Source organism: Chiloscyllium punctatum, chromosome 10 (genome assembly GCF_047496795.1).
Source record: "Chiloscyllium punctatum isolate Juve2018m chromosome 10, sChiPun1.3, whole genome shotgun sequence".
NCBI classification, from domain to species: domain Eukaryota; kingdom Metazoa; phylum Chordata; class Chondrichthyes; order Orectolobiformes; family Hemiscylliidae; genus Chiloscyllium; species Chiloscyllium punctatum.
In genome coordinates, this window is record NC_092748.1 from 7,678,345 (window position 1) to 7,693,052 (window position 14,708).

The following is a 14,708-nucleotide window of genomic DNA, read 5'->3' on the forward strand; positions in this document are numbered from 1 at the left end:
AAGGAAAAAACAGGAATTAGATCAGAATGGGGAGTGATTTTGGAGCCCAGTGCAATGACAAGAGTCAATGGAGGAATGTTTGCTTTCCAAGTTGAAGTGCTGTTTGCCAAAATTGTTTCAAAGTTTGGGGTAGAACATCATTTTAATGAGTTTCAGCTGTAGCTTGGTTAATGTTTCAAGTTTCAGCTGCTTATTTTTGGAAGCATTTTCCTTATTTTTGGAAGCATTTTCTGTGAAACAGAACAATGGTTGCTGCTCACTTGGTCGAGGTGATATTTATCAGAGCCATACAGAAGGCAACAGGATCACATGTCAGGGTCCAAGAATGTGTGACAATTGGCTTCAGTCTTCCAGGGCTGGAGAGGAAATGGATCAGCTAAAGTTCCTTCCCTTTACTGTACTAATTACCTCTGGTCTTGGCCATACCAATTCTGGCTGTGTCCACATTCTACCCTATGTATAATTGAAGTCATCCAGAACCCTGCTGTTTATCTTAACTGTGGCAATTCTTGTTCCATACTCTTCCTGTGCTAACTGATCTACATTGGCTTCTAGTTAAACAAGGTCCTGATTTTAAAATTCTTATTGCTTACAAAGCCCTGTATGACTTTGCCTCCTCCTATTGTCATAGTCTCCTTTAGTCGCCATACACTCCCATGCTGATTTCATCTAATTCATTCCTCTTGTCCGTCACCAACTTTAACGGCTCAATAGTGGTTATACGTTCCATTGCCATCACTCCAAGCTCTGAAAGTCCCTCTATCCACCTTTTTATTGTTTTCTTTTTTTAATCCTTCAAATTCCTTCCTGAAATTACGTGCTTGACAAGGTTTTCTGATTTAATCTGCATATGTGGCTTGGTACTATACTTTTTCAAAATGCTGTTATGAAGTGTCTTCGAATATTTTGTTAATTTACTGCGACTGGAAAGGTGTGAAGATGAGAATTAAATTCGTTTTGCAGTGATATCCTCTAAAAGATGAACAGCCAGCTGATCAACTGATTCCATAGATCACAGCTCAATCATGAGTTCGAGGGTCATGACGCCTGTAACTACAGCTCTGGTGAACCCCCCCAGTATTGCCTGGAGAGAATGATGAGTTTTGTCTATTTCTTGTGTTTTGCTTTGATTACGATGCAGAAAATGAAGTACCTGTCGACCCCAAAGGGGTCTTTGGCCTAGTTTCACTGATTGAAATGGAGATTGTCCTGTTAATGAAATGCAGGTATATATTTAGAGACACCTTTTTGAAATGTTCACTGTTCAGTCTCCGAGCATGAGGTGTTGTCTGGAAATTTGCTTTTGGATGTGTTCTGTCTTCAGCCAGAGTTAGGCCTTTGTTGCTCAATCTTCAATTTTGAAGCTTGTGGTATTTTCTCAGAATTAATGGAGATGGGCTGCAGTCAATGTCTTATTAAAGCCCAACTCCTTCACCTCTTTGAAGTAGAAACCACTTGGGTTGGGTGGATTGTTGCCAGGGTTTTCCTTCCCTGGGATGATTAGGTTCTGGGGTTATCGGGTCATCTGGGACTTTTTCCAAATAGCCACACTCTTGGTGTGAGCTTAGACAGTATATGTAAATAGCATGTTCACCCATGAGCAGATGTAATAACTTAATCGCAAACATGATTCCAGCATGTTTTTGGTTACTCTGGCTGGTGTCTTGACTGCTTATTATTTTAAATTGTTCTCTCTTTGTGTGGCACATTGGCAAGACAAAATAACAGTTGCTTCCTCCTTGGTTTAAGTTACCAAAGGTAGCACATAACTGAGCTTGGAATGCTGAGCAAGACAGTCAGCATCCGAGGAGCAGGAAAATCGACATTTCAGGCAGGAGCCCTTCATCAGGAATGAGGCTGGAATCCTCCGGGGTGGAGAGATAAATGGGAGGAAGTGGGGCTTGGGCTGGGGAGAAGGTTGCTGAGAGTGCAGTAGATGGATGGAGGTGGGGTAAATGTGATAGATCGGAGAGGCGATGGGAAGGAAAATTGACAGGTGGGACAGGTCATGAGGATGGTGCTGAGTGGAAATTTGGAACTGAGGTAAGGTGGGGGGAGGGGAAATGAGGAAACTGGTGAGTCCACATTGATGCACTAGAGTTATAGGTATCCGAGGTGGAAGGAGAGGCGTTCTTCCTCTGTGTGCCATAGAGATGTTCATGGAAGCCTTCTCACAGAGCACTTCAGGGAACATCCCAGTGACACCTGCATCAATCAATCCCATCGCCCCGTGACCGAACATTTTAACTCCCCCTCCCATTCTACCGAGGCATGCAGGTGCTGGGCCTCCTCCACCGCCACTCACACACCACCTGACGCATGGAGGAAGAACGCCTCATCTTCCGTCTTGGACACCTTCAACCCAGGGCATCAATGTGGACTTCACCAGTTTCCTCATTAACCCCTCCCCCACCCGGCCTTCCCCAGTTCCAAACTTCCAGCTCAGCTGTCAATCTTTCTTCCCATCTATCCGCTCCACCCTCCTCTCTGACCTATCACCTTTGCCACTTCCTCCATCCATCTGTTGCACCCCCAGCTACCTTCTCCCCAGCTCCATCCCCTCTCATTTATCTCTCCACACCCCCAGGCTTCCAGCCTCAGTCCTGATCAAGAGCTTTTGCCTGAAATGTCGATTTTCCTGCTCCTCCGATGCTGCCTGACCTGCTGTGCATTTCTAGCACCATTCTGGTCTAGATTCTAATCTCCAGCATCTGCAGTCCTCACTTTCGCCTTGGGATGCTGAGGCCAATTACAACAATCTTCATGTTCATTATATTTGGTATATAATGCTGAACTTGACATTTCTGATGAAGGGCTTATGTCTGAAACGTTGACTCTCCTGCTCCTTGGATGCTGCCTGACCTGCTGTGCTTTTCCAGCAACACACTTATTGACTCTGATGTCCAGCATCTGTGGTCTTCACTTTCTCTCAGTTGCTGTAACCTTCCAGACTGTAGAACTCAGTTATTTATAAGAAGAGAAAAGTTCAGTTACAAACTAAAAGGCAAGATATTTATGGACCGTGAAAGCAGGTATAATTTACAATGTTCAACTTACAGTGTTCACTTGGCATGGACAACTCTCTTTAAATACTGCCTCCAGTACACAGACAAAAGTAAACACTGCATGAGAGTGAATAAAATGTAGAAAGATGATATTCAATTTGAGTGTTCTCCAGTTGGCTGATCTTTGGTTACAGAAGCTAGTGTCTCCATTACATCTCGAGCAAACACTGCAGATACTGAAAAGATGAATTAGAAATGAAAGATGTTGTAAATAAAAGCATGTTTTAAAGATGAAACATTGAGTTTTTTCAAGAGGAAGTTAGATATAGTTATTCGAGCTAAAGAGATTGATGGGGAGAAAGCAGGAATAAAGTATAGAGTTGAATGATTAGCTATCATCATATTGAATAGTGGAGCAGGCTCAAAGGGTTGAATGGCTTACTCCTCCTATTTTTGGTTTCTATGAAGTATTCAACACTGTAGCATCTATGAAGAGAAATAGTAAATGTTTCAGAACTGTTCTGACTTGAGGTCATCGACCTGAAATGTTAACCATATGGGGAAAGTAATGGATGCTGCCAAACCTGCTGAGACTCCCAAGCCTCAGCCTGAAAATGGTATTTCAAGCAATCAGCTGCTTAATCTCTGTATTGACCTACCGCATCCATGGCAGCCCCAACAGTGTAATAATTCTAGAATGTGTGTATTGGTAGTTGAGGCAAAAGTGTAAAGCATCCCAATTGATATGAGTCTTGAGAAATTACTTTTGGTGCAGCTATTTCTGGTTGAAGGGAGCAATTTTCTGTCAGAAGTGGCAAATCGGATGAAAATGCTGAATGAACTGGTGCTGCATCTTATCCATTCCATTAGACTTTTATTGACATAATCTCCATGTTTTTGTATTGAATTGAATTGTCTTTATTGTCACATGCACTCATTGTAACTTGCTGGAAGTTTGTACTGAAAGTTTGAGCTGGAACAGCCCAGTGAGGACAGTGGGGCAACTTTGAATTTAGTGAATAATAGGGCCTATCCTTCTATCTCTTTGACCACTGAGATTTTAGCAAAAAGATTGAATAGAATAACAGCAAAGTAAAAGGTGAATTGGTTAGACCTGTTTAACAGACAGATGAGGATTACATTTTGAGAGAGAAAAAAAGAGTAAAAGTAAAAATGTTATTAAGTGAGAAAAAATACCAGTTGAAGGTATAGATTCCATGTTATATAGGTTGTTCATTTACTGAGCCAGAAAGGTTGATTAGTTTTGTATTAAAAATGATCAAGTCATCTAAAAGGTGCTTATGCTACTAATTATATTCATTATTTTATAGATAGTTTAAATGATCGATTAATGTGAAACTCCAGTAAGCCTATAAAAACATAACCTGCCCTTGGGTCTCCTTGTTATCATTTTTGCAAGGCAAATGATAGAGCGGTCTGAATTGACCATCATGTTTGGGAGATTTCACAACTTGGTGAATCCCTGACTGTCTTCTGACTCATAGCTCAGCTCTGCTATTGATTTTGGGATTAAATTATTTATGTTGGACTGCTGTTTGTGCTCATGTTACAAATAGTTATGTTTGAAAAATAACATGATTTGAAAGATCAGATGGGGCAATTGTGTTGGGAGCCATGAATAGGATAGTGTGGAAGCAGACTGTTCTAATTTTTACTTGTACTTCAGTGTTTAGTTCCTTGCATTTTGAGATATTATGTATTGTGAAGTCTTATTTATGAATTAATGAAGCACAGCTCTATATAAGACAATATCTTCAGGTGTATATACTGTAAATCATATTTTTATGCAGTTTGATAGTCAATTCTACATTGTTTGGCGATACCACTCATTGATGGAGCCCTCTCTCTTAGTGTGCTAGCTCAGCAAGGTAATCTAAGCTATTTCTTTCTGCATCTTTTATACACACTCTCTTAAATTATTCATTCTCTTTTTTTTAAAAGAAATTTGTAATAAAATATCTCTATTGTAATAACCTGTATGAAAATATTGTAATTCTACCCTTCATTCAATGTATATCACCTTATTATCAACTTGCCAGCAGTGGAAGCAGCTCTTTCATTTATAAGCTCAAACGTCTGTGGAATCCTCATTCTGTCACCATTTCAGAATGCATTCTAGATCACTATAACCCTCGGTGTGCAGAAAGAAAATGTCATCTCATTTCCATGCTTTTTCTTTTGACAGTTATGTAAAAATTTTGCCAGTGGAATGGCTTCTTCCAAGCTACTTTATAAAATCCTTCAGTTTTGAAAATATGCTGTGGTTCTGTTTGCCGAGCTGGGAATTTGTGTTGCAGACGTTTCGTCCCCTGTCTAGGTGATATCCTCAGTGCTTGGGAGCCTCCTGTGAAGCCTTTGAAAATATCTATTCAGTGTTCCTTAATTGCCTGTTCTCTAAAGAGAACAATCCCAGATTCAGTGACATTTTTTTTTGAACCTTTCTGTTAGCAAATTGACTGCCATATTTCCAACAAATACTTGCAGGTGCTGGGATCAGTTGGCATTTAATGGAATTAGGAATGCTATAGAAGTGCAAGTCATTTCAGTCACTTGGGCTTATTTCACTATGTACCTCTTCCCCGTGATCCGATTCATCAGGTTGTTTTAAACTATTCCTCTTTGTCTCCATTTATCGTATTTTTTCCCTCCCCACTTGATCCCCTTGTTCCAAGAGGATGAACTATCCTGACTTATTGTTTCGTAGTGCTGGGTGACATTCTGATACCAAACCCAAGGGCCATTTTTTAAAATGTTTTAAGCCTTGATTGTGACTTCGTGAACAATTAAACTATGGAAGACATCGCAGCCGACCTTTTCATTCACACATCCACATTCACCGTTAAGAGTCACTGATTAGAGATCAGGAGTAATTGATTTCTCCCTCCCCCCACCTTTCTAACTGAGTGATGTGTTGACTAATTGCAACCTTTTTAGAAAAGTCTCCAGCTGAGAACAGTCAATTCTGCTTAGACCAGTGGTCAGACCTATCACTATCCTGAATTGGTTTTTAAAAATGTTTTGAATGCCAAATATACAATTCACTAAGACCAGTGCAACAACATAGCATCAATTTTGTCACAAAAATTGTGGCATGTGTTATTCTGTTGCCAATGAGTGCTATTTGTGATTAATGCATGACATTAATTTTTAATTTGTAAGTGGGATTCACCACTCCACTGAACAGAATTACTCCTTCACACTTTGTACTAATATTAAAGTCTTGATTGGGGAGACTTATGGTAGGTTTGCTTGACATTAATCTGCTGAAAGCCCCTGTTACTTCAGAACAGTTTGTGATCTTTAAATCACTGGAAGAAATTAAATGTGATGGGAGGGAATGAGATTATTAATCAGACTTTTACAGTGTTCTTTCGTGACAAGCAATGGCTTCTCTGGGAGTGGCAATCCAATTTTAAGTATAATGAGAACTTTCTGAAACGAGGAAGAGTGAGAGCATATTCTGGTTCCCCACAGTTTCACCACATCATCTCCATCTGGATCATCAGATTCAGAACTATTGCCCAACCATGCTGATGTTCTGTCTAACTACCTAATAGCAGTATATGTGTGGGCGCCTTCTATTTGGATATTTGTTCTTAAAGTGAAAACAGAGGAGTTGTGGGAGTGGACTTGTCGACTTGTTCCCTTGCCAACTGAATGTTCTTTGAACTCTTTTATCCCAGAGATTTGTTCTGTTTAATCCCTGGTGTGTGTTTGTATAGTAATGGCATGTCCACAATAGGGTATAGAGCCTCCCCATGCCAACTGGTTTGTACTAACTGTTTAATTCCTCTTAATGATGAAAGCAATTTGAATAGCACTGGTGGGTACAGATTTACTGCAGTCTATTGCTGAGATTGAGCATATGGTGAGAACAAGTCTGTCATAGTAAAATGCTAGATTACATTACTGGTGAGTACAGGTCTGCCTCTATATAAAACTGAGATGCAACTGTGATGGATATGATGCTATATAATGTTGAGATAGTGTTTCTGTATGTAGTTTGACATTACGCTAGGATACAGTTCCTGTGGGTGCAGGACTATCATTGTAAAATAGTCTACAGTACTACTGGGGACAAGTCTCACTGTATAACAAGCACAGTATTGGATACAATATCATTTGTTTAATACCGTATTACAATAGTTGTGTGCACACAGTCTCATCAATATTTGGTGCTTACAGGTTCGTCACTGTACAACGCTGGAGTAGTTTACTGGCGGGTACAGACTAAGGGTGGTGGGAGGAATTTGAAAGGATATGCAGTATTAAATGTGTTAAGTGCTCAATTGCATTGCAATACAATGGCTCAAATAAACTTAATGACTGATCATTACTTTGGTTACAGATGGATCAGACCTCTGATGAAGATGTGGACCATGCTGCAGAGGAGGACAGTGATAAGGAGGACCAGGACTTGGATAAGATGTTTGGTGCCTGGCTCGGTGAGCTTGACAAACTCACTCAGGTAAGTTAGTTACCTGACTTAGAACACAGAACAAAGAACGTTACAGCGCAGGTCAGGCCCTTCGGTCCTTGATGTTGCACTGGCCTGTGAAACCAGTCTGAAGCCCATCTAACCTACACTATTTCATTCTCGCCCATATACCTATCCAGTGACCATTTAAGTGCCTGTAAAGTTGGTGAGTCTCCAACTGTTGCAGGCAGTGCGTTACATGCCCCTACTACTGTCTGAGTAAAGAAACTACCTCTGACATCTGTCCTATATCTACTACCCCTCAATTTGAAGCTACGTGCTAGCCATCAAAATCCAAGGAAAAAGGCGATCACTGTCCACCTGATCTAACCCTCTGATTATTTTGTATGTCTCAACTACGCCACCTCTCAACCTCCTTCTCTCTAACGAAAACAGCCTCCAGTTCCTCAACCTTTCTTCATAAGACCTTCTCTCCATATCAGGCAACATCCTAGTAAATCTCCTTTGAACCCTTTCCAAAGCTTCCACATCCTTCCTATATTGTGGTGACCAGAGCTGCGCACAATACTTGAAGTATGGCTGCACCAGAGTTTTTGTACAGCTGCAGCATGACCTCATGGTTCCGAAACTCGATCTACTAATAAAAGCTAACACACTATGTGCCTTCTTAACAGCCCTATCAACCTGGGTGGCAACTTTGAGGGATCTATGTACAAGGACACAGAGATCTCTCTGCTCAGATACACTGCCAAGAATCTTACCATTCGCCGAGTACTCTGTATTTCTGTTACTCCTTCCAAAGTGATTCACCTCACTCTTTTCTGCATTAACTCCATTTTCCACCTCTGAGCCCAGCTCTGCAGCTTTTTTATGTCCCTCTGTAATCTACAACATCCTTTGGCACGCTCCAGAACTGCATTGACCTTAGTGTCATCTACAAATTTACTAACCCATCCTTCTACGCCCTCATCCAGGTTGTTTATAAAAATGACAAGCAGCAATGGCTCCAAAACAGATCCTTGCAGTACACCACTAGTAACTGAACTCTGGGATGAACATTTCCCATCAACCACCATCCTCTGTCTTTTTTCAGCTAGCCAATTTCGAATCCAAACCACTAAATCACCCTCTCTTCCATGATTCCATATTTTGTGCAGTAGCCTACCATGGGGAACCTTATCAAACGCCCTACTGAAATCCATATGCACCATATCAACTGCTTTATCCTCATCCACCTGTTTGGTCACCTTCTCAAAGAACTCAGTAAGGCTTGTGAAGCAAGACCTACCCTTCACAAAACCATGTTGAATATCTTAACCAATTCATTCCTATCGAGATGATTATAAATCTTATCTCTTCTAACCTTTTCCAACACTTTACCCACAACCGAAGTAAGTTGTTCTACTCCCCTTCTTGAACAAGGGAACAACATTCGCTATCCTCCAGTCGTCTTGTACTATTCCTGTGGACAATGACGACAAAAGATCAAAGCCAAAGGCTCGGCAGTTTCCTCTCTGGTTTCCCAGATAATCCTAGAATGAATCCTAGAATAAATCCCATCCAGTCCAGGGGATTTATCTATTTTCACATTTTCCAGAATTTCTAACACCACCTACTTGTGAACCTCCATCCCATCTAGTCTAGTAGCCCGTTTCTTAGTATTCTCCTCGACAATATTGTCTTTTTCCAGTGTGAATACTGATGAAAAATATTCATTTAGTGCTTCCTCTATCTCTTCTAACTCCCCACACAACTTCCCACTCCTGTCCTTGATTGGCCCTATTCTTACTCTAGTCATTCTTTTACCCGTTATATACCTATAGAAAGCTTCAGAACTTTCCCTGTTTCTATCCGCCCACAACTTCTCCTGTCCACTCCTTGCTCGTCTTAGCTCTCTCTTTAGGTTTTTCCTGGCTACCTTGTAACTCACAATCGCCCTAACTGAGCCTTCACATCTCATCCTAACATAAGCCTTCTTTTCCTTTTTGACAAGAGCTTCATCTTGCTTAGTAAACCATGGCTCCTACACTCAACAACCTCCTCTTTGTCTGACAGCTGCATGCTTATCAAGGGCTTACAGTAGCTGTTCCTTGAATAAACTCCACATTTCAATTGTGCCCATCCCCTGCAGTTTTCTTCCCCATCTTCTACATCCTAAATCTTGCCTAATCCCCTTTCCCCCAGCTGTAGTTCTTGCCCTCCGATGTATACCTATCCATTTACATTGCTAAAGTAAACATAACTGAATTGTGGTCACTATCACCAAAGTGCTCACCTACCTCCAAATCTAGCACCTGGCCAGGTTCATTACCCAATACCAAGTTTAATGTGACCTTACCCTTTGTTGGCCTGTCTACATACTGTGTCAGAAAACCCTCCTGCACACAATAGACAAAAACTGACTCATCTAAAGTACTTGAACTACAGCATTCCCAGTCAATATTTGGAAAGTTGGAGTCCCCCGTAACAACTACCCTGTCAAACTCGCTCCTATCGAGAATCAGCTTTGCTATCCTTTCCTCTAATTCTCTGGAACTATTCTGAGGCCTGTAGAAAACTCCCAACAGGGTGCCCTCTCCTTTCCTGTTCTAATTTTAGCCCCTACTACCTCAGTTGACAAGTCCTCAAACCTCCTTTCTGCAGCCATAATACTGCCCTTGACTAACAATGCCCCACCTTTTTTACCATCTTCTCTGTTCTTGTTGAAACATCTAAATCCCAGAACCTGCAACAACCATTCCTGTCCCTGCTCTACCCATATCTCTGAAATAGCGACTACATCAAAATCCCAGGTACCGCCCCATGTTGCATTTCCACCCACCTTATTCTGGATGGTCCTGGCGTTGAAGTAGACACACTTCAAACCAACTTTTTGCTTGCCAGTGTCCTCTTGCGACCCTGAAACCTTATTTCAATCCTCCCTACTTGCAACTTCCTGGACACTGGAACTACAATTTAGTTTCCCATCCCCCTGCTGAAATAGTTTAAACCCACCCGAAGAGCAGTAGCAAACTCACTGCCCTGCTGCCAAGGATATTGGTACCACTCTGGTTCAGGCTGTACAACCATCCTGTTTGTAGAGGTCCCACCTACCCCAGAAAGAGCCCCAATTATTCAGGAATCCAAAACCGTCCCTCCGTGCACCATCCCTGAAGCCACATGTTCAACTCCTCTCTCTCCCTATTCCTCTCCTCGCTGGCATGTGGCACTGGCAACAAACCAGAGGTAGCAACTCTTCGTCCTAGCTCTAAGCTTCCATCCCTGAATTTCTGCTTTAAATCCCTACCTTTCTTCCTACCAATGTCGTTGGTGTCTATGTGGACCACGATTTGGGGCTGCTCCTCCTCTCACAAGGATCCCGAAAACACAATCAGAGACATCGTGAACCCTGGCACTTGGGAGGCAACACACCAACCGTGAGTCTCTCTCGTTCTCGCAGAACCTTCTGTCTGTCCCCCTAACTATAGAGTCCCTAATGACTAATGCTCTGCTCCTCTTCCCCCTTCCCTTCTGAGTGACAGGGACAGACTCTGTGCCGCACACCTGTGCCCCATTGCTTACCCCTGATTAGTTGTTGCCCCCCCACCTCATAGTATCCAAAACCGTATACTTGTTACTGAGGGGCACCTCCACAGGGGATCACTGCGTTGCCTGCTGGTTCCCTTTCCATCCCCTGATGGTAACCTATCCACCACCACCTTGTACCTGAGGTGCGACTACCTCCCTGTAACTTATCTCAATAACCCTTCTGCCTCCCGAATGATCCAAAGTTCATCCAGCTCCAGTTCCCTAATGCGGTTTTCAAGGAGCTGAAGCTGGGTGCACTTCCCTCAGGTGCAGTTAGCAGGGACACTGGCGGTGACCCTTACCTGCCACATTCTGCAGGAGAAAATTCAACTGCCCTAATCTCCATTCCCACTATTCTAAATTCCCAACAGGCCTAGTGAAAACTAAAAGCGGTGGGGGAAAAAAAGACTAGTCACCTTTTCAGTCCGGCACGCAGAACTTTTTTTGGGATATGAGAGCGCTCCTAAATGTGCAGGGAGTAGTCTATTGACTGCCTTTATTGCTCAAAGATATATCTGTTTGGAAACATATTGTATGTACTGTTTATGTCAGGAGTTCTCTTTACCTTTTATGAGCTTGTGATTTGGGGTTGAGGTATAGCGAGACTAAGTTCAGATTTTTCTGTTTTTTTTTCTTATTAAAAACATTGATCCGTGAGCTTTCTTGATGCCTCTTTCAACAAAGGCAGTTCATAACTGAGTTAATTTCAGGAACACACTTTAGGAATGGGAAATACCAAAAGATACATCTGCTCCTCCAGGAGCAAAAGGAAAGATCAGAAACTGGGGTCTAATGGGGAATGATCTGCTCACCAAATTCACCTCACTTCACCTGACAAAGCAGCAGAAAGCTTGTGTTTTCAAATTAACCTGTTGGACTATATTCGGGTGCTGTGACTTCTGACTTTATCCACCCCAGTCTAGTACCAGAACCTCCACATCATCAATGCCAGAGTTTGCTCATTGAATACACTTCAATTGGTTGTCATCAGATGCATTAACCATAATTCTATCTCTAAGAATACTAATGATGGGAAATGCTTTTGAAAGGGTTATTGGTCTTCATATATTGAGTTAAAAATCAAGTACGCTCCCCCAATCTGTGGAACAGCTGTATTGTTTAATCAAACTTTTATACTTCATGTTTGTACTTGTGATAGTTTGTTTGTGTGTATGTATGTATGTATTTTTTGATTTTCATGTTTTGATAATTGAATTGTAAAGTTGAGAACTCATTTGCATAAAGGCCATATAGCCAATGATATTGGTCATGCCATTGCAGGGATAAGGGGAATAAAAGCTAGTAGTTGCTGTAACTCTCAAGCTTTTAATAGCAAAAGTAACTAATAGGAATAGAAGAATTTAATGAGGAGCAGAGAAAATTCAATATCCTGACCTCCGTAAACCAATCTAATTTCTTCCCGTTACTTATTTTGCTGACATTCTAGTATCCACTTTCTGTCTGTAACTCCTCTGCCCCTCTCATCTTCCTCCATGTTGCCTTTGCCCATGAATTCTGAGAGAATTGTATAATTGTACTGTATTTAACTGTAACAGCACCCATCTCTCCAGATAAGTTGAAACTAATGAGCTAGCTATTTAGAAATATCTCATACATCCTCGGATATCTGGTGAGCCTTCTGAGATGAAAGGATTATTTTTTGATGAAAGGTTGATAGATTAACTCCATATTTGTTGAGAGTTTAGAAGAGTGAGAAGTTGTCTTATTGAAACATGTAATATATTAAGATAATAAAACCAAAAAAACCTGCACATTCTGGAGTACTGAAACAAACAAACTCCCAGAGAAACTCGGCAGCCTGGCAATATCTGTGGAGTGAAAACAGAATATTTCAAGTCTTGTGAGACTTCTTCAAGAGTTCTTTCCACAGTGACTGCCAGACTGCTAAGTTTCTCCAGTAATTTCTGCCTTTGTTTGTTACATTAAAGGGAAGTGGATAGGGTGGAATACGTGGAGAAAGTTTCCTCTTTGGAGGAGACAAAAAAAACAGGAAAAATAGTTAAGAATAAGTAGTCTGCCTCTTAAGAAAAAGATGAGATTCGCCTTTCTCGGAGGATTATTTGTATGTGGAATTCTCTTTCCCAGAAGGTAGTGGACTGTTTACATTTCCTCAAGGCTGTGTTAGATTTTAATAGTAATTGGGTGCTGACAGAAAAGTGAAGCAAAGACCACAGCCACCTCAGCCATGGTATTAGTGAAGCAGATTCTAAGGACCAAATAGCCTGGTCTTGCTCCTAAGTTTAATGTTCCTATGATTTAACCAGCACAGTAAGAACTTAAGTATCCTCCATTAGAAATAAACCTAAAATCATAAATATTTTCTTTTTGTTTTCCAATCTCTCTTGTTTTCCATTACCAGAATTCTAGTTTCTGTCATTTAACTTAAAACTCTCTAATGAAACCTCTCTTATCTCTTTGCACTCTGTTTGACCTGGGTCTCCTTAACCAGCAAATTAACAGGTTTTAACTTATTTCAAAAGTGCCTGGTATTGGTCTTGCTATAGTTCTTCCTGATTCCATTATAGAGGATAAAGTCAACCAGATGCTTTATTGGGATCAGGATACCAGGACCGATCCGATTTTTGAATATAACTCAACAATACAAGTTTGGTCTGGATGCTGTTCCACTGGGATTGGGCATCATCCAAACGTCACAGTCAAGTGTGAAACTCAGCAGTGGGTATGACGAGGCTGTTCACGCACAAGTGTTGTTACGTTTGAACCTGCTGCTGTCATCACTACTTTGAGCTGGACCCATGATAATGACCAAGCATAAGAACACTAACCTTGCTGATAGGAGTACTTCTAGGTATTTAAAATAATTAACTGATGTACTTTATGATTTTTGTGAATTATTATTCCTTTCAAGAAATGAATGTTGTTTATTTATTTCAGAGCTGAATGTGAAAGGTGTTTACAGTTATTATAAAATGCTTATGAAATTGAGAACAGCTTTTATTTTGTCTTCCCAGAGTTTGGATACCGGGAAACCTGAAGATGTGAAGAAGTCCCCACTTCGGCAAGAAACCAATCTTGCAAACTTCTCTTATCGCTTCTCAATGTACAACTTGAATGGTGAGAGCTGTGATTGTTGGTCCTGGAAACAGTTCAGAATGGAGACTCCCTTGCTATTATTAGCTTCTGAGGTTTTTTGGTGTCTTGTTTTGTCTCTGGATAATTCTGACTCTTGGTACTTCTATTAATTCACTTCAACATTCCTGCACAAAAATGAGTGAGGTCTTTGACCTTGCTGGAGTTCAGACAGCACAGGCCTATTATGCTTGAATATACACTTCAGGCTAATGTATTCCAGGATACTTGTTCATTGGTGATTTTTGGATATCATATTTCTTGCATGAAGTTCAGCTGCCACCTCCACATCTAGATTGATTCCATATTTCTCAAGCGGAAAGCATGAATCTCATGTGGTTTACTGTCTGGTCATTGGAGCTTGGAGCAACAATAGTGCAATATGTAATTTGAGAGTATATTGTATAAACAGTTGTAACAGTAGCTAGCCTGATGGCTTGCTTAGATGGCCAAGGACAAGTGTAAATGAACTGTACAAACTTTTTTTTCCCACCTTGTGATGAGGTAGCTAATCTGTCACAATCAGCAATTCGGCAGGAGTCCATACTCTGGGCTAGAGAGGAGAA

At 41.1% G+C, this 14,708-nt stretch overlaps 1 protein-coding gene across 10 annotated transcripts in view; it reads left to right on the top strand.

Annotated features, from left to right (window-relative positions):
• The window catches only part of LOC140481858 (NEDD8-conjugating enzyme UBE2F), a 366,423-nt gene that overhangs the window by 106,806 nt on the left and 244,909 nt on the right, over positions 1-14,708 (top strand). For all 10 annotated transcript variants that reach the window (XR_011961625.1, XM_072578427.1, XM_072578424.1 and 7 more), the window contains exons 2-3: positions 7,375-7,494; positions 14,025-14,127. Coding sequence is in view for 9 of the 10 variants with exons in the window: in XM_072578427.1 (XP_072434528.1) it covers positions 7,375-7,494; positions 14,025-14,127 (223 nt within the window). In the remaining variant the exon portion in view is untranslated. The remainder of the gene's footprint in view (positions 1-7,374; positions 7,495-14,024; positions 14,128-14,708) is intronic.